Source organism: Nannospalax galili, unplaced genomic scaffold (genome assembly GCF_000622305.1).
Source record: "Nannospalax galili isolate Female #2095 unplaced genomic scaffold, S.galili_v1.0 scaffold77, whole genome shotgun sequence".
Taxonomy (NCBI): Eukaryota; Metazoa; Chordata; class Mammalia; order Rodentia; family Spalacidae; genus Nannospalax; species Nannospalax galili.
Window position 1 is genome coordinate 3906758 of NW_008341457.1, and position 19735 is coordinate 3926492.

Genomic DNA, 19735 nt, shown 5'->3' on the forward strand with positions numbered 1-19735 from the left:
GGAGGCTCCACTCGCTCTGGCGCCGCCGCCCTGCCCGGCGCTAGCTGCGGCCCGGCCCGGCCCGCGCCGAGTGCGCCTGCGCGGCTCTGTAGGGCTTCGAATACGCCTGCGTGACCCCCGCGGCCGGGCCGGAAATGCGCCTGCGCGCCACTGCCGGGTCTCGACTGCCTGTGTGACGCCTTCACCGGGTCTGTAAGGTGTTTGCGCGCCCTCCCGCGGGGCACAGCCGGAAATGTAGTCTTGTCCCGCCGCCCTGCCACGCAGGCGCCTTGCGTTTCCGACGCCCCGGAGGCCGCCGTCACCTCCGGCGGAAAGAGGCCCGCGGATGCCCGTGTGAGGGGTGGCCGGCGGGGCTGGTCTGCGCGGGGCCCGCCGAGTCTTTGGGGGCCTTTTTTTGTGACGTCTCAGGAGGGGGCGTGCTTTAGGGTAAGGAAATGGGGCGTGGTCTAGGGCAGGGGCGGGAGTCTGCAGTGCAGACTTGATTTCCCAAGGTGAGGCTGCTGCCTGGACTCTATCTTCTGGACTCTCCCGCCTGCAAGAGGTGTGGGCGGGCAGAGTAGGCAACTTGGGGCCTTAGAGGTTGAGATTACCCTCATGTCAGGCTGATCTCTGTCCCCATCTGAGTCCTCAGACCAGAATGCAGCGGGGAGGCATGGCTGGAGGCAACACTGCCAGGAGCAGGAACAGATGTTCAAAGGCCCTGAGGTTGTTGGATCTCAGGTGAAAGCCTGTGTCTGAGAGCTGATCTGCTGAGTCCCAGCCGGACACCAATAACTCTTTAAAAAAAAAACCTTATTTTTATTTTATGTCTGAGTGTTTCACCTACATTTAAGTACACCACGTGTGCAGTGCCCGCGGAGGTCAGTAGAGGGGGTCAGATCCCCTGGAACTGGAGTTACGGACGGCTGTTAGCTACCATGTGGGTACTGGGATCCCAACCCGGGTCCTCTGTAAGAGCAGCAGGTGGTCTTCACTGTAGAGCCAGCACCTCAACACCCACATTCCTTGCCGGGCTATTTTGTCATGAGTGTTGGTGGGAGGGGCACCATAGTCAAGCCCTCCAGGAGGGTGGGCCTGGTACTTGTGACCGCTAGTGGTGGGTGGCCCTGGCCCTGTGACTACACCAGTGGGAGTTTCCACAGGCCACAGCTGTATCAATACCTGGAGTTGGGTGAGGATGGCTTCCTCCTACACATGCTCCAACATCTGGCCATGTGAGGCTGGGTCTTGTGTCCTGGCTGGGTACAGGGAAACAAATGTCAAAGGTGGGGCTGGATGGTGGGAGCCATGGACAAATCCAGGGCCCAGCAGCCACTTCCTGTGCTGTGGAGAACTAGTCAGGCCTTGACTCTTCCTCCCCTTGGGGGTTCCCTGGGGGACCTGGGCCAGAAGAGAGTCATCCAAGAGTTCCCATCCTTGTCTGCCCCTCTTGTTTGAGTCAGGACTGTTGATACCCCTCAGTGTGCCTGGATATACCCTTCCCAGCGGACATCCTGGAAGCCCTGGGTGGGCAGATGACATAACCACTTTGTCTCTCTCCAGCTGGTCCACTGGGTCCCAACCACCAGGAGACTCTGCACCAGGGTCCAGGTCACCCTGCGTGCTGGGCATCCTAATTCACCTGACTCTCGGCACGTGAGGCCATGGAGAGAGCAGACTAGAAAACAGATATATGGAAAAGGAAACCATTTGTGGTAACCAATTCCTGTGAAGAAAATCTGTGTCAGAGGTCAGAGAACCAGGGCTCAGCAGGATTCCCATGGACAGAGGGCAGGGTGGCATCTCAGGTCACGTTTGAGAATGGACAGAGGATCAGAGCCTGGAGGAACAGCATGTGCAAAGGCCCTGGTGGGGGGGATGAGCTGGGCTACCCAGATATCAGTGTGCCTGGGGCACAGTGAGGGAGGGAACAGACAAAGGAGCTGGATCCCTGTAAGCCTGGTGACATGGCCACAGGTGTGGATGCTCCATCACTGACAGGGCACCGGTCTCCCTCTCATCTGCCTAGCAAGCAGGAGGTGGGAACCCCCCTCCCTGCCCTAGGAGGTAGGACCAGGCACAGATTTTGGAAATTGTGAGCAGATCAGGTTCATTGACTGTCCATGTCATACAATGTCCAGAAATGCTGGGAAATGGTGTGTGGGGGGGGTGCTAATGAGATTTGGGGTTTAAAAGGCCCAGAGCCAGCAGGGCATAGTGTCTTAACCAAGCTGCTGGGGAGACTGAGGTAGAAGCCATGAGTTCCAGTCAGCCTGGGCAACTTAGTGAGACCCTGTCTCAAAATAAGTGGCTGTGGTGGCGCACACCTGTAGTCCCAGCACTTGGGAGGCAGAGGCAGGCGGATCTCTGTGAGTTCAAGGCCAGCCTGGTCTACTCAGTAAAGAAAAAAAAATCTGGGGAGGGTGGTTCAGAGGTAGAGCCCTTGTCTAGAATACCCCAGGGAGGGGCGGGGGGGGGCTCAGGGGTAAAATGACAGCCTGGAGTCCCCAGTGAGGGGCTGGCAGTGTGGCTCAGGGGTTGAGGGTCTAAGATTCCTGCTGAGAACACAGGAGTGCAGCCAGGGAGATGCTAGGAGAGGACATGGCTTTTCTAGCTCCCCTCTTCCTGTGGGGTGTGCGTGAGGGTCTTGGGGTTCTGAGTGGCAGGTGGGAAGAGACAAGGTGCCGCACACTGGAGTTGCCAGTCAGTACTCCTCTGTAAAGATTTTATTTCTGTGAGTGGGGCCCTCAGGTGCGTACAGAGCAGGCTGGGGGCTGGTGGAGGTCCTGGGGGTCCCACTTCCTGGGTGGGGTCCCCTCCTGCATGCCAGGGCACCATATTCCTGGTCCCAGGTCTGTGCCATCCTGGAATGGTGGCTGGGTGAGCCTTGCAGTCAGCGTACCGGCTTGACCTTGGCAATGAAGAGTGCTGCGGCCTTTTCCAGAAACTCATCCCGGGCCATGGGTGAGCTGGGCCTCCGTCCTGACACTGCCCTGTCCAGGGCTCGTGCCAGGCTGTCAGGGCCCAGGCGGGAGCCAGCCTCCAGGTAGTGTGTGGGTGCAGAGGCCTGGTTCTCGGGGCCCAGGGCCCCCTCCAGAGTGTCCAACACAGCCTGGCCCACACGGCGGTCAGCTACAGCCAGGTCTGGGTCTTCCAGGAGCTGAAACAGGGCCCTAGCCCTCGCCACGAACTCCAGCAACACAAAGCAAGACAGCATGCCGGCTCTGAAGATGCCCAGTGGGACGGCCTCGTGGTCCCGGCACTGGATCTTGTGCAGAAGGGGTGCTACTACCTCCTCTGGGGCTCCCCCATCTCTGCAGACCCGTTTCAGCAGCTCACTGTAGGTGCGGCCATCCAGCCCCGGATTCTTCTTGCGTCCACTTGCACTCAGGCACTCGTAGGCCACACTCACATTGTTGTTGAAGGCTGTCCTGTGGAGGAGAGGCGTAAGTGAAGCCTCAGACTCTAGCCTGACACAAGACACTAGCCTGACACAAGACACTGGGCCCAGTGACCCCTGGGCCTTTGCACAGCCTGAGTCTTCCAGGATCTTCTCCTCCAGCCTCTACCTGAGCTCCAGTGTCACCTCTCCTGTTCCCTCCTGCTCTTCATGGACAGGACTCCCACCAAATCTTCATTTCTGTGTGTCCTCTATCAGGTTAGATTGGCCTGTCTCTGCTTCCCTATTGCTGGGATTAAAGGTGTGTATCACCATGTCCCACTTTATTATTATTTTTTGAGGCAGGATCTCATATAGCCCACACTGGCCTCGAATTTGCTATGTGGCTGAGGCTGACTTTGAACTCCTGATCCTCCTGCCTCCACCTCACTAGTGCTGGGGCTCAGGATATGCTAGGTGAGTGCTTTACCCACTAAGCTGCAGAAATTGTTCTAGCATACAGTTGGTGCTCAATAAGTCCCTGTTTAATAAACTGGCAGACATCTCTTGGTGGCATCTATGAGGGGACTGTCCACTGTCCCCAGCCCAAGGCCAGTTGTCACTGCCGTCCCATAGTAAGCCTTGGGGTGCCGTCTGCTGCCATCCCCTGGCAAGCCAACTGCCAATTTTGAAGTAGGGTCTCGCTCCACAACTGAGGCTGGCCTCACCCACCATGCCTGGGACATACAGTGGCCAGTCCTGGCATGGACCTTTGGCCTGGTCACATTCTGAACCTTCTAGAGACTCACATGCAGTAGGTGCTCATTAGATGTTGGCTGACTGCAGCAGATACCCAGGGAATAGCCCATGTGTTCTTTTGTCAGGATTGCTCAGCAGAGCTGCAGCTGTGTTGAGTCTTGGAGACTCTAGGGATGTTTGTTACTGAGGGATAACAGTGCTTCCGAATGCCTGACACACCTGTGGCCTGAGATTAGCTCAGCTCTGTGCCCAATTCCCATCTGCTGACCTGTACCCACCCACTTTCTTCTGTCTTCTCTGGTGGTCTGTAGGGGGCTCAAAGCCTGGGTGCTTGTTGGCTCCTGAACAGGATCCAGACCTGCCTCAGGTGCCTGATCTGGTGCTGGCATGTGGAATGGCCCCACCTGCCTTGACCTCAGCTGTTCACAGCAGGAGGGGTAATTTCAGCTGGGTACAAGGATGTCCACCTCCCAGGCAGGGGATCTTACTGGCTCCTGAGGGGATCCCCCTGAGTTGCTGACAAGAGTGGGGTGCAAAGCCTGTGAGGGGGCTCCTTCCTCCTTTAACCAGTGGCTCTCTATTATGGGGGACCCGGGTCAGTCTCTGGAGGCATGGGGTGGGTGGAGGCTGGGAACAGCCCACAGAGAGTGGGGTGAAAGAGGAGCCCTGGCTTAGCTGGCCAGTTCTTCATAGTGATCCGTTTGGGGACTGTCACAGAGTGTGGCAGTCAGCAGGTACCATGTACTGTGGGTAAGATTCCTGGTTTGGCCCCTGGCAGTCAGGGTTCAGGCAGAACCTTGGAATGTGGTAAACACACAGGCTTTGCAGGTGTAACTGGTTATAGAGACTGGGGAATGTGGCCACAAGCTAAGAGATATGAGAAGTGTACAGACAGGATGGATGGTCTGCAGATCCTGAGGTGAGGCTGTGACTTCAGGCTTCCAGCCTCAACTCAAAGACTGTCCTCACCAAGCAATAAGGGGTCACCAGCCTCCATCCTCCTTGCGTGTGCCTGTATCCCCCACCCCAATACCACACCAGGCCATGCCCCTCCCTTTCTTGTGTGGCCATCCACTTAGGGCAACAGGCCCCTCCCCTCTGGAGCACCTCTGCTCACATGGGCCCCCACTCTCCCCGACCTGTTCTTTAGGTTCTCTGGGACTGCGGGGATGGGGGTTGGGGGTGGTGGAGGTGGAACACACCACCAGGTGTGGATGACCCCCTTGGGGAAACGAAGCCACTGCCGACCTCCATCTCCTGACTTGCCCCTCTGGCCCCTCCCGGTTGGGCCCTTTGTAAAGCCACCTCGATGCCGGGACCCAGACACCAGCCCACGGGCCTCCAGTCACCGCCGGTGGATGGCACCTATCCATCGGCTTACCCCATCCAATGTGCGCTGGACAGGCGTCCCTCAGACATCTCCTCTGCTGAGAACTGTCCCCACTGCAGTACAGAAGGAACTGCACCTGCCTGGCTCCAGGCCTCCCTGCGGCGTCCAGGCTTGGCCGTAGATTAAGGAGTGCCATACCCAATGCATCCTGGGAACTTCTATGATACCCTCTCTCTGCGGGGCGAGGCCTCAGCACATACGCTGCCCATCTCCTGGCCCAGCACTACAAGCCATTCATTCTCTGACTGATGGGACGGCATCTTGGGCCAACTCCTCTCTGGGCTTTTTGGCCTCCAAAACCCTGAGCTGAGAGGGGAAACTGAACTTGTGCTCAAAAGTAACCCGCACAGACCCAAACTATCTGGACGCCCAGGAGATAGATGGGTGGACTACAATAGGGAATTGGGCCCTACAACAGGACCATAACTCCCAGCACACTCTGCGCTCACAATGGACACGTCCACGCGGAGCACGCCGGGAGCTGTAGTTCGGTTGCCGCACCACCCCAACCTCCCCAGGCCCTGGAAAAGAGGGTGGACTACAACTCCGTGAACCCCCGCGTCGGCAGTGGAGTGGGGCCCATCGGGAGCTATAGTCCGGGCGTCCCTCCGGCCATCGGCCCTCACCTCTGTGAGTGGTGAGCCAGGCGAAGGTGCCACAGCGCACGGCCCAGGCGCTGCTGCTGCAGGAGGAGCTGCCCCGGGGGCTCCCCGGCGCCGCCGCTGGCCGGCGAACGTAGGCCCATATTCTCGAAATAGTGCGCCAAGAAGGCGATGGGCTCTTCGGGCCTCGTCTCCAGCACCTTCAACAACGCGGCACGCAGCATCTCCGTCACGCCGACCTGCCGTAGGAAGTCCTCCTCGCTCTCAGCCGCTGCCGCTACCTGAGACACCAACGTTCGGCCGTTGTCTGTGAAATTGGCCGCTGGTGCTACAGCCGGCCGCCGCTTCTCCACTGCCGCCATCTTGACTGAGGGCAGCGGGACCGGAAGTGCCGCCATCACTCAAGGCGCGACGGCCATTTTTGTTAAGGGCAGAGGGAGCCCAGCTCAGTCTGGGAGACCCATGGCCATATCAGGAATCGGCCACCCGTTTCCTGTGTCCTAACTAGCATTCTTCCTCTGCGTTTCCCCTTTGTACGTCGTGACTAGCTCTAGCTTCGATCTAGAGTCTTGAATTTTGTCAGATTCCAAAATGGTTCCCCAGGAAAGGCGTGGTTTCTGGCTTGAAGCGTGATTGCTCGCCATCTTGGTAGTGGGCAAGAAATCATTAACATGGTCACCTAGCAACCAGGCCCCTGGGTACCAGAGAAGCTGGACTAAGTGTGCCCAGGATGCTTCTGCTGGGACTCTAGTAACACTGAAGTGCTGGGTTCAGAGCGTTTGCTGAGGCTGGTCGCAGACATTGGACTCGGGTTGGTCTCTGTCTGGCCTGGCTTCGTCTGCTTCTGAGCAGGGCTCCAGGGAGCCCTCTATAATGCTGCTTCCTGCCCCAGGCTGCTTAGCGTCCTGAGCACGGCCCCGCCCCGCTTCTCCCTGTAGTTCTAGCTGGCCTAGAGATCACTATGTAGTCCAGGCTGGCCTCAGAGATCCACCTGACTCTACCTCGAGGGCTGGATGACTGGCGTGCACCACCATGCCAGCCTATTGTAACTCTGAACTGTGACTCCTTAATACCCTCATTCACAAGTCCCTCTTTTGCCTATGCTTCGGTTCTTCATTCACTGACTTCATTTTCACCCCCTCCACCACCTCCATAATCCCCATCTTCCTGTCTGCCCACTTCCGAATTTCTTTGCTGTACCGCCTTAATTTTGTTAAGATCAGGTACTTCCCAACCCTATTGTCTCTTTTATGACTGGCCTTACCATGATGGACTGGGGTGTATGCCTGTTCGGGGCCTCTGGGATGAGAAATGCTCAAAGTCTCCCCATTTTGCTAGTACAACCAGAAGACAGACAGACAGACAGAAAGCCTTTATTCTGCTCTGGACCTGAAGGCTCTGGAAGCCCAGAAGCTGGGAGGGCTTGTGCTGGTCACCAAGGAAGGGGCTGCAGTTTGTACTCTTGACCCCAGCACTGCAGTGGAGCAAGAGGCCCCCCACCTGGTTCCCTCAGTCTGATGCAGTCTGGAGCATCAGAGGCGCGAACCAGAACTGCTTAGTGGGTGCCCTGGGTGGCCAGCAGCTGGCCGGCAGTATTTCCACAGTCGGTAAGCAAGAAAGGCGAGCAGGAGCAGCCCCAGTGCCAAGCTGCCAGTCCACAGGGAGGTGGCGGAGCCTGAAAGAGTGGGAGAAGGGTAGTCAGGAACCTTGGAAGGCCGTCAGGAGCCCCTGGACCATACTGAGCTTCATGCTAAACCCATCTCTTAAGCCTCACAGTGGAACACAGAGCTAGCCTTTGGAATTTTACATAAGAACTTGCAGTTTAGAAGTGGGCTACCCAATCAGATTTTCTAGTAGCAAAGAACAAGACAGTGAGGAAAACTCAGAATATATTACAGAGTAGGAAATAACAGATTTTTTTTTGTCTTTTTGAGACAGGGTCTCCCTGTAGTCCCAGCTGACCTTAACTCCCTATGTAGACCAGGCTGGCCTTGAACTCACAAAGATCCGCCTGCCTCTGCCTCCCAAGTGCTGGGATTAAAGGCGTGCGCCACCACGCCTGGCCAGATATTTTATTTTTGAGGGTCTTGATATGTAACAGAGGTCTCTCTCTTTCTCTCTCTCTCTCTCTCTCTCTCTCTCTCATCTTTTTGAGACAGGGTCTCCCTGTAGCTCCAGCTGGCCTGGAACTCACTATGTAGACCAGGCTGGCTTTGAACTTAACAGAGATCTACCTGTCTCTGCCTCCCACCACGCTCTGCTGGTCTCTTTTTTTAAAGGTTTATTTTTACTTTATGTGTATGAGTGTTTTGCCTGCATGTAAGTGCACCACATGTGTGCAATGCTTGTAGAGGCTGGAAGAGTGTGTTGGATCCGCTTGGAACTGGAATTATGGACGGACAGTTGTTAGCCACCATGTGGGTGCTGGGAACTGAACCTGTGTTCTCTGCAAGAGCAGCCAGTGCTCTTAACTACTGAGCCATTTCTCCAGCTCTTTCTAGCATAGTTTAAAGTTTCAGTCATTAAAGTGGGTGTGGTAGTGTATACCTGTTATCCCAGCACTTGGGAGATGGAGGTAGGAGGATCAGGAGTTCAGGGTCATCCTCAATTACACAGTGAGTTTGAGGCCAGCCTGGACTACATGAGACTTTGTGTCAAAACAAAAGTTTTAAGTCATCCTATATGATTGTACTCTTTCACTTTGTTTAACAGGCTCTTCCAGTCTCTAGAGCATAGAATCTACAAGACACTTTGATTTTAAACAGTCCCTGGAATCTACACTATGCCCAAAGCCAGGAAAGATACTGGACTAATGGGGAAACTGAGGCTGGGCATAATGTTTTAATCCCAATTATGTGTCCCTTCCAGACCCTCCCAGGGCCCCAGCACTCACCGGATTTTGAGAACAACTGGCCTGGGACATACAGACTGGTCACCTGCCCCCCAGGGTCCAGGCGGCACTGGAACCAGCCCTCGGGGATGGGCCCTGGGGGCGGCACACTCAGCCATGCCTGGGCCCCAGCCTCTGTCTTGTGGTAGGCTGCCAGGCCCCCAGGAGCCAGGGTCCAGCGCACAGCCATGCCTGGGCCACAGAACGCTTCACAGAGCAGTTGCCAGCCAGCCTCCTGCTCCTGGCGGATCTCGGGGTGACAAGTTCCAGCAGAACCCAGAGTCCTAGGGTTGAACGTGAGACCCTGCTGGGGGGTGGACGGCAGGGTGGTGGTGTCAGGGGGCCCCATGGAGATGGCCTCAGTGGGTTCTGATGAAGTCAAGATGTGGGACTTTGCAGAGGTGGTGTCGAGGGGCTCCACTGAGGTCTGAATCTGCAGAACTGGAAATAGAAGTTGCCTCTGTTGCCTGTCTCCTGCCTCAGTTTCCTCATCTGTGACCCAGCATTGGGCCAGAACTCCTCAAAACCCCTCCCCACATCACTCAAGTGACACAGGACATCTTAACAGCTGGTGACAGACAGAGTACCCACTGGGTACCAAATCCTAATAAATCTACTCTGCGAGTGTTTACGAAGCATACTGGGTGCTGGGCCCTATGAATCTACTTGGCCAGCATCTGTGAACCACCTACTGGGTGCCAGGCCCTACACAGTCTACCTGGCAGTGCTTACAAAGTACCTACTGGGTGCAGGCCCCACCCTAGCCTTCAGGATACACACCTTTGAAGCAAAGCTGACAGGAAATGATGGAAATGTTGCTCTGGGGCCAGCACAGAGTAGGCCCTCATCTTTTAAATTAATCTTTCTCTAGCCACCACAGGATCATGAGTTTGGGTAGAGGATGGTGGCAGGAGCCATGATCAGAATCACCCAGGACACATGGTTGGTGACAGGCATTCCTGGTCTGGGCTCCAGAGTAGGTCTGGAGGTAGCAGGAACCCAGTGGGCTCACCTGGAAGGACCCTTTGGTTGGTCAGCTTCAGGCCAGGCAGCTGCATGGTGGCCTGGCAGAGAAGGGCAGGAGGCATGGGGGTCACCATGGCAGGTACTAGCCAGCGCTGTGTAACTCGGAACAGGGGGTCCTCAGTGTCCTCAGTTTCCTCCTCTTGTTCCAGTTCCAGGACTTGGACACCCTCCAGGTTCTGGTCCCCCAGTAGCAGGGCAAAGGAGAGGGTGTCCGGACCCACAGGCCACACATTGTGGGCTGTGCAGGATACTTCTTGGTCCTGTCCAGGAACCAGGAACACAGGGGACACCTCCAGTTCATCCTGGAAGGCTGTGGATGGAGGGTGGGGCACAGAGCTGAGCTCTGAGGTCAGGGCTAGGCCTGGCAGATAAGCTGAGTTTAGGGTGAGGGGGTACAGCCATGGGCCCTGGGTGGCCAGGACAGGAAGGAAGGTAGACACGGGAGCAGTGCAGGTCTGGAGTGGAGAAGGGACAGTGGAATCTGGGGACCCGCTGGGATGGCAGTATTCAGTAGGTGCACAGTCCTGAGACACCCCCCCCCAGGTGGTGACACCTGAAAGAGCAGAAGTGGGCCTTACCATACACAAGGATCTTCACAGAGTGCTGGTAGTTTTGACCCCTGCAGGAGCCCACACACAGGTGTGTGCCTGTGTCTGATAGTTTTGCACTGTGCACGGTGAGGATGCTGTTGCCAGCAATGGACTGCACGGATCCCAGAGTGGTATCCAGGCCACGCCACTGTACCTGGGCCACACCCTCCCCACAGGACAGGCTGCAGGTCAGCTGGCAGGATGTGCCCAGGGCCACAGCCACCACGGGCTCAGGGGGATCCACATGGAGGGGCTGGCCTGAGGGGACACGGTTGTTAGTACTGGTCTTTGACTGGGCCACAGAGTCCACCCCTGACCCAGTGTGGAGACTCCAGGGCTCTATACCTCCACCTCAGACTCTTTTGTTGCCTTGGTCAGTGGGCAGCTAGAACTGCCCTCCCCCAGTCCAGACCTGACTTTAGCAGAGCCTGCAGCACTGGCCAAGACCCCCTTCCCGTAACCCCTCTCTGAGCCCCCTCCCTTCCCCACAACCCTGCTCACCGCTACTGGGCTGGATGGGCCCCAAGGTCAGGGCCAGCAGGAGGACTAGGCTGGGCTCCATGCTGGTTCTCTCTGTCCTGCTAACCGCTAGGGGAAGCGGTTTAAATAGCAGTGCCCTGATGGCTTCCCGCTGTCGGCAACCCTGCCTCTCCCCCCACCCCTGCCCTCCCTGGGGAACTTCCCAGGGGGCTTTCCCAGCGAGACCCCCCCAATTTGGAGGAGACAGAGAGGCAGGAGCTAGAGGTGAGGCAGGGACCCAGGCAATGCAGTCAGAATAGATGGGCCAGGATGTCTGGGAAGGTTCCAGGTCCCAGTTCTGTGGACAGGAAGGCAGAGGCTGGAGACTGGAGGGATGGGGGTCGGGGGTGGGCCAGCGTAGAAGTTCAAGTGTGTGTAAATCAGATGGACCCTGGTCCCTTGCCACACTGCTCCACCTCAGGGCAGGGCTGTGCCTTCACTTCTGAGGGTGACCACATGGGGGTGGCAGAGAGGCCTGGGCTGGCTGGCTCTAGATGGTAGGGTCTCCTGGGGCCATATGCTCCAAGGTTGGGGAAGATGTTTCCTGGGACTGAGCCCTGCTCATCATGGAGGTGTCAGTCCCTGGGACAAATCACCAGTGGTTCCTGAGTCTGTGTCCCTCTGCCACAAAGACCTTCTATGTCTGGTAGAGCCTGGGGTTGGAGGTGGGGGCTGGCTTCCTTTTCCTGTTCCTAGGGTGGACCCTGGCCCTCTCTGCTGAGTTCTGAGACACATGTATCCCTCAATTCTCCCCCACACCCCTCCAAGCACTGTACACTGTCCCAGCTTCCTCCTGAAGGTGCACTTGGTGGCACATACCTTTGATCCTAGCACTCAGGAAGCAGAGGTAAGCAGATCTCTGTGATATTGAGGCCAGCCTGGTCTATATAGCTAGTTCCAGGTCAGCTGGGGCTACAGGGTGACCCTGTCTCAAAACAACAATGACAGAAAACACAAAAACCAAATTCCTTCCTGGCCCTGACCCAAAGCAAAAATCATACCCCTCTGCTCACCAACACCCCTAGGCTGTGTGCCTCTGGGACAGCCACAGAGCCTTTGCACAGCTGTTTCTGCCCCCTCTTCTATCTCCAGAGTCTTCTCACCTCTCTGACTTTATGTCCAGGTTGAACCTGCAGATACCTGATGTCCATCTCTATTCTGCATAGGGAGGGACTGTGCTTGCTCCCACTGCGACTCCTGATCCCTACACAGCAAAGAACAGTGTGGAGAGGCTCTGGCCTATGCTGGCCTCCAGTGTGGTCTGGCTGTGCAGTATATGGGTTTCTACACATTGCTTATTTGGATCTTCTTAAAAGGAGAAACTGAGGAGCAGTGGCACATGAACCAGGGGGAAGAGGAAGGCTGGGAGCAGAATGGGGGAACTGAGGCCCAGGGAGAGTGGTGGGTGTCAGGCCCAGGTGTATGGAATCAGGACTGGGGCTCCCTAGGACCCATCCCCCCTCACGCCCAGCACAGTGCCAGTGCCCGGAAGTTGCGCAGGAAGGCTGACTCTAAGGCACAGTCCCTTCCCGGGAAGCTGGGCCCTTAACCTGGGCGGGGGGCAGCAGGACCAGTGAATGGGCTGCTTCCCAGCCTCTGACCTCGCTTCCTGCTGCACCAGGGCCAGGTGGGGAGGGGTCAGCGAGCGCCAGGCTGGCTGAGGTCCTGTTCACTAACAGACCTCAAGAGACATCGGTACTCAGCCAGACTCCACCTGCCGGAACGACAGGGTTCCTGCAACAGTGGGGAAGGGGCAGGGTGCCTTGGGACACATGGGGCTCTACACAGAAGGAACAGGAAGTGGGGGGGAGACTGGGAGAGTGAGGAGGGGATAGACACATAGAGACAGAGAAATGGAGAGAGAGAGACATAGTGACAGAGGCAGAGACATAGAAAGAGGTGGAGAGTGACAGAGATAGAGATAGAGAGACATGCAGAGATAGTGACAGAGAGACAGAGACAGACACAGAGGTAACAGAGACAGAAAGACACAGAGATACAGAGACAGAGTGACAGACACAGAGACAGAGAGAGATGGAGACAGAGAGATAGAGACAAAATGAGATAGGGACAGGGAGACAAAGAAACAGACACAGAGCTGCAAAGACAAAGAGACCATTGGCAGAGACAGAGACACAGGAGATAGACATGGAGAAGGGGGGCAAAGAGACAGAGACGCAGGCAGAGCCAAAGAGAGGGGACAGGGCTTGCTTGCTAGCTGCCCCTTGGGGGGACACAGGCAGCTCTGCGGGGACACAGGTGCCCTCTGAAGGCTTGTCCCCAGCAAGGCTGGCCCCGCAGGACTGTGCCGTCCCTGCTGCACCTGGGGAGCTCCGCCAGTTCTTCCTACAGCTTAGGGCCCCGACCCCCCTTCCTGGCATTGTCTTGCTGGGAGGAAGTCCCCCTGGCTCCTCAGGAAGTCCCCCTTTCTACAGAGGTCTAGCCTTCCCAGGAGACCCAATATCCTGGCCTCCCTCTCCACAGTGCAATGAGGAAGATTCCAGAAGACACTTTTGGCCAACAGTGGCCCTTCCTCTTGCCCACACCCACTGGTCAGTTTGGCAACCTCTCCTTTAGGGTGGGGAACTCTCAGAGGGTGGGGCAGCATACGGCCAACCTGGGTCCCTGGCCTGGGTGTCATTTCAGCCTTGTGGAACTTAAGGAGGTTGGGGACCCAATAGGGGTTGGATCTTGAGAAATGTTTTTTTCTTTTATAAATTATTATTCATTCATTCATTCATTCATTCATTCACTTGCTTATTTATTATTTTAATTAAAAAAAAATTTTTGGTCTTTTTGAGACAGGGTCTCTCTGTAGCCCCAATTGGCCTGGAACTCACTATGTAGACCATGCTGGCCTTGAACTCACAGAGATCCTCCTGCCTCTGCCTCCCAAGTGCTGGGATCAAAGGCATGCACCACCATGCCTGGCTAAATATTTTATTATTTGTATTTTATGTGTATGTGTGCATTGCCTGCATGTAGCTAAGTGCACCCGTGTCGTGCAATGCCCGCAGAAGACAGAAGAGGCTGTCAGATCTCCTGGAACTAAAGTTACAGATAGTTGTTAACTCCATGTGGGTGCTGGGATTTGAACCCCGGTCTTCTGCAAGAACAGTGTTCTTAACTGCTGAGCCATTTCTCCAGACCCTCATTTGCTTATTTATTTGAGATAGAGTCTCCCTGTAGCCCCAACTGGCCTGAAACTTGCTATGTAGTCCAGGCTGGCCTTAATCTCACAGATTCACCTGCCTGTGCCTCCCCAGTGCTGGGACTACAGGCTTGTGACATACCTAACTTATTTATTTGTGATTTATTTATTTATTTATTTATTTATTTATTTATTTATTTATACTGTTTTTGGTCTTTTTGAAACAGGATCTCCCCCTAGCCTCACCTGGCCTGGAACTCACCATGCAGACTAGGCTGGCTGGCCTTGATCTCTGCTAGAATCAATGGTGTGTACTACCACCCCTGGCTATTTATACTTTTATGTGCAGTGTTTTTCCTGCATGTATCTAAATACACCTTTGCCCAGAAGTGCCCACAGAGACCAGAAGAGGGCATGAAATCCCCTAGAACTGGAGTTACAGCTGTTAGCCGCCATGTAGGTACTGGAAATTGAACCCAGGTCCTGGAAGAACAGCCAGGGCCCTTAACTATTGAGCCATTGAGACTTTTCTTTCTTTCTTTTTTTTTTTTTTTTTTTTTTTGTTTTTGTGAGACAGCCTCCCCCTATCCCCCCATCTACCCTGAAACTCACTATGTACACCGGTCTGCCTTAAACCCCACAGAGCCCCCCCCGCCTCTGCCTCCCAAGTGCTGGGATTAAAGGCGTGCGCCACCACACCCAACTGAGACTTTTTTTTCTTAAACACTAGACACCCTCTCATACACACAGACCACCCAGGGCAGGAACAGCTAGGTGGGACCTGGGGGTAGGGGGACACACGACTCCATTTCACATGGCTGGCCCTTGTCCCTGAAATGGCCTAGGTAGGCCGTGATGGGCCTTGTGGGAGGCCCCAGGGTGGACGGGCCAGCATCCAACATGAATAAACCACAGAAAACTAGGTCTGCTTTGCCTGTCCTTGTTGTTTACAAAACAACATGGTGTGTGTGTGTGTGTGTGTGTGTGTGTGTGTGTGTGTGTGTCTGTCTGTCTGTCTTAGGGCCTGTGAGGCAGGGTCTTTATGCTGCCTGCCACCTCCCATCTGGGGAAGGGGGCAGTGGGGTGGAGGTCCATCTGGCCGGGTCTGAATGGCCTGAACTTGAGACAGAGGCTCTGATAGCTGAACTCTGTCTTTCAGCAGAATGGGCTGAGGGCTTAGTGGACACCTGCTAGAGTGGGTCTGGGTGGCCAACAGTCTCCCAGGTGCTGACCATACCAATAGCGACACCTGCTGGCTTGGGATGGGGTAGGCAAGCTGCAGGTAAGTGCAGACTACCTCTCCCTCCTTCCCTCCCTGCTGGTTCACCTCCTCATGAGGGGATCCACCCCAGGGAGCTGGTGAGGGGTCACATTAGGCACATGGCACTGGTTTGGGAAGTTCCAAGGCAGTTGGATGTCCAGGATGAAGGACACCCCGTGAGTGTTGCTGGAGACAGTTGCCTTTGAGGGCTGAGCTGGACAGAGAGGCTGGAAGCCTTGGGGGACCTCTGGGGCAGAAGACAGCCCCTCACACTGCTCAGGGGAGCACAGAGGTATGTCACAGTGATAAACTGTGAGTGGGTTCTGACTGTACCCAGGGTGGCATCAGCTGGGGCAGGCAGGCTTCAGGGTGCACAGGGAGTCACAGAGGTTAGGGAAACCTAAGCAGGACCTGGTAGGGTCTGTCTTCTAGAAATGACTTCCTCTCCTCTGGGTGGAGAAGCCTGGACCCCTGACTTGAGGTCTGCCATTGACCGGATCATGCCCAGCAGGCCTTTCACTTGAGGGCGCCTCCAGCATAGGGTCTGGCTGGACCTGTGCTTTGCCCACCTCTCAGAATTCATGTAGCCAAGGGTTGGGCACAGGAATGAGAAAGGTCACCAGGATCTGGGCTCAGAGCAGACACCAGCAGATGCCTAATCTTAACCCTAACACCCTCTAATCCCAGCCCCAACCCCAACCCTCACCCCAACCCCACCTCAACACAACACAACACAACCCTAACCTCAGTCCAGTCCCAGCCCCAACCCCAAACCCAACCTAACCCCAATCCCAACTCCAACCCAACCCTAACCCCAACTCCAACCCAACCCCAACCCAACCCAACCCTGCCCTAACCTCAACCCAGCCCCGACCCCAACCCCAATCCCAACCCCAACCCAACCCAACCTATTCTCAACTGAACCCCAACCCAACCCCACAACACCAGCACCAACCCAACCCCAACCCAATCCCATACCCAACCCAATCTCAACACCATCCCATATCCAACCCCAATTTAACACTAACCCCAGCCCAATCTTGATCCCAATCCAACCCCAACCTGGACCCCAACTCCACCCCACCTCAACCCCAACCCAGCCCAGAGGAAGAGTTGGAGCCTGGCTTCTCTGGTCACCAGTTCCTCACTCTATTGTTGCCTGTCTCTCCTCAGATCGCCCATCCACTTCCCACTCATTAGCATACCATGCTTCCCTCAGCCCTCAACCTACCCACTCAAGGCCACACCCCTCGATTCTATGCGCTGCCTGCCAGTGACTCTTTCCTTTAGCCCTACCCCACCCACCAAGGACACTCCCACTGGCTCAGTACCCGCCCCTTGGCCCTTGCTGGAGGCTAGGTGCAACCCACCCAAGGTCAGCCTTTCTCTTTGGCCTCAGCTCAGTCCACAGCTCTCTGTAGTTCCTGAACGCAATTCTCTTCCTGTTGCAGGCCTAGCCTGTGGCCCACAAGGTCGCAGAAACTCTAGCTCTCAGTCCTCAGCATTCTTGACTGAATAAAGAATTGGTCACTTGAGGACACAAGTGACCAATTGGGGTTGGGGGAACTGTGGTTCTCACTTCCCTGTCAATCATGAATCTACCCCAGGGTGCTTCAGTCAGTGCTGGGGTTGGGGCACAGAGACTGAGTCCTGGGAAGTCCTGAGACCATGTTTTTCTTCCGTGGTCTCCCTGTACCAGGGATGTGTATCACCTGGTCAGGAGCTAGCAATGTAGTATTAGGGACAAGGACCATGTTGCTAGGCTGGAATCCTGTTACTAGGGGCCTGAACCATGTTGATAATCTGGGATCCTGTTGCTAGGGGCTGGGGCTACATTGCTATGCTGGTATTCTGTTGCTAGGGGCCTGAATCCTGTTGCTAGGCTGGGATCCTGTTTCTAGGGGCCCAGACCTTGTGGCTGTGATATTGTTGCTAGGGGTTGGGCCTGTTGGTAGAGACATGGACCATGTTGCTAGATTAGAATCCTGTTGCTAAGGATTGGGACCTTGTTGCTAGGCTGAGATCCTGCTGCTAGGGCCAGGCACCGGCTTACACGTTGTTACACTGGGATCCTGACACCTGAGACCTGGACCATGTTGCCAGGCTACAATCTTGTTGCTAGGGGAGAAGACCTTGTTGCTAGGAGCAGGATCCATGTTGCTGGATTAGGATCCTATTGCATGGACCATGTTATTAGGCCGGGATCCTGTTGCTAGGGGTTGGGACCGTGTTGATAGATCTGGGATGATATTGCTAGGGAGATAGGTTAAATTTTCTTGTGTCTGGATCCTGTTGCCAAAGTTAAGGTTCTGTTGCTGGGGAACTGGATCTTGTTACTAGAGAGCTAAATTCTGATGATAAGGTTGCTTTGTAGCAAGCCCTGTCATCAGGAGGGTTCAAGTGCCTCCTGGGACCTGATATCTCACTGCCTTGCCTGGGGTGAAGACCATTAGGAAAATCCAAAGCTTAATTTATTTAGTTTTTTTAAATTTTTGGTCTTTTGAGACAGCCTCATGGGTGTGCCTACCCAGGCACTGGGTGTCCTTCTGGTGGCACCAGCTATTACTGTTTTTGATACAGGGTCTTCTTGCAGCCCCTGCTGGCCTGGAACTCACTATGTAGACCAGGCTGGCCTCGAACTCACAGAGATCCACCTGCCTCTGCCTCTCCAACTTTAGATTACAGGTATACATCCCTGTACCTGTACCCAGTTCTAACACTTTATTGAGGTTTGCAGGATGTTTCTGGAAACTGACATGATGGTGCTAGAGGTGAGAGTCCTGAATAAGAGAATAGTTTTGTGGCAGAACCTGAGATCCTGTACTATTAGTTACTAGAGACAAGGCACAGTCTCAGTAATTCAACATGCACTCTCTGAGTGGTTACTGATACAAGATTGTTCTAGATGCCCATAGTTACAGCAGGCAAAGAGTACTCAGACCTTTGCCCCTTGCTGGGAGATTTCTAGGCTGTCACTCTACCCCTGAGCCATGCCCCCAGCCCCTCACTGGGGAGTCTAGGCTGTTACTTTACCCCAGAGCCATGCCCTCAGCCCCTCACAAGGCTGTTCTTGTGGGAGAAACCTGAGTCCTGCTTTTCTACTTCCTGTTACTGTAACTAATACCTGGGAAATGGTTTATTTTGACTGTCAGTTTTGGAAGTTCAGATCAGGATGAATTTGTTTGTGGTGAGGCAGGACATGGAGGCTCCTGTCCTTCTTATCTGTAGAAACAGGGCGTTCTGAGCCTTGGGGCCAGGTTCCCACAACAAAGCACGTGAACCAGTCCTATCCTCGCTGACCTGTGTGGCTGGTGACACCTTCTGAGTGGGAAGGACAGGAGCCTGGCAGGGCCAGGACAGGTCTTCTTTGCTTCTTTGTAGTGTTCCTTAGAGACAAAGAGAGCAGGCCACTGCAGAGCCGTGTGAGTCTGAGCTGGCTGGTTTGGCTGCAGGACAGAGGACAACATGAATGGCTGCAGGAACGTGAGAGGACCGTACACAGTGGCCGGAGGGCAGGCTGTGAGCTGGCATCTGGGAACATCAATCTTCTCTGGGGCTATTGGCAGGAACACACACAAACAACCGGAACCCAAGAAACACAGTCTCATGGGTGTGCCTACCCCACTGGGTGTCCTTCTGGCGGCACCAGCAATTTTTTTTTTTGAGACAGGGTCTCCTTGCAGCCCCTGCTGGCCTGGAACTCACTTGAAGACCCAGTTCGATTTGATTTGATCTCAGAGACTCACCTCCCTCTGCCTCCAGTGTGCTGGGATAACAAGGGTGTGCTATCACGCTCAGGTCACTTTAATCTTTTGAGACAGGGTCTCACAGTGGCTTGGAACTCATCAAGCAGCCTATGCAAGTCCCAGGGATCCAACTGTTTCCACCTCCCCTGTACTGGTTTTACAAGCATGTGCCACAAGCATGTGCCTATAATCTGGCTTTTATTTTTTTGGTCTTTTTGAGACTGGGTCTCCCTGTAATCCCAGCTGGCCTGGAACACACTATGTAGAACAGCCTTGAACTCACAGAGTTCCACCTGCCTCTGCCTCTCAAGTGCCGGGATGAAAGGCGTGCACCACCATGCACAGCCATATCTGGCTTTTAAAAAGTTTATTTTTAGCTGGGTGTGGTGGCTCACACCTGCAGTCCCAGCACTTGGGAGGCAGAGGCAGGTGGATCTCTGTTA

The 19735-nt window shown here is 55.1% G+C and overlaps 2 protein-coding genes across 2 annotated transcripts; both read right to left on the reverse strand.

Moving 5' to 3' along the window:
* Positions 1 to 2690: 2690 nt before the first annotated feature.
* On the reverse strand, positions 2691 to 6522 carry Tpgs1 (tubulin polyglutamylase complex subunit 1). The gene is made up of 2 exons (XM_008837218.2): positions 6134 to 6522; positions 2691 to 3410 (listed from the first exon to the last, which is right to left on the reverse strand). Exons 1-2 carry the CDS (start codon positions 6505 to 6507, stop codon positions 2873 to 2875), a joined length of 912 nt encoding a protein of 303 aa, XP_008835440.1. The 5' UTR covers positions 6508 to 6522; the 3' UTR covers positions 2691 to 2872.
* Positions 6523 to 6548: 26 nt separating this feature from the next.
* Madcam1 (mucosal vascular addressin cell adhesion molecule 1) lies at positions 6549 to 11246 on the reverse strand. The gene is made up of 5 exons (XM_008837262.3): positions 11117 to 11246; positions 10604 to 10873; positions 10012 to 10335; positions 9003 to 9440; positions 6549 to 7784 (listed from the first exon to the last, which is right to left on the reverse strand). Exons 1-5 carry the CDS (start codon positions 11175 to 11177, stop codon positions 7642 to 7644), a joined length of 1236 nt encoding a protein of 411 aa, XP_008835484.1. The 5' UTR covers positions 11178 to 11246; the 3' UTR covers positions 6549 to 7641.
* Between the last annotated feature and the right edge of the window lie 8489 nt (positions 11247 to 19735).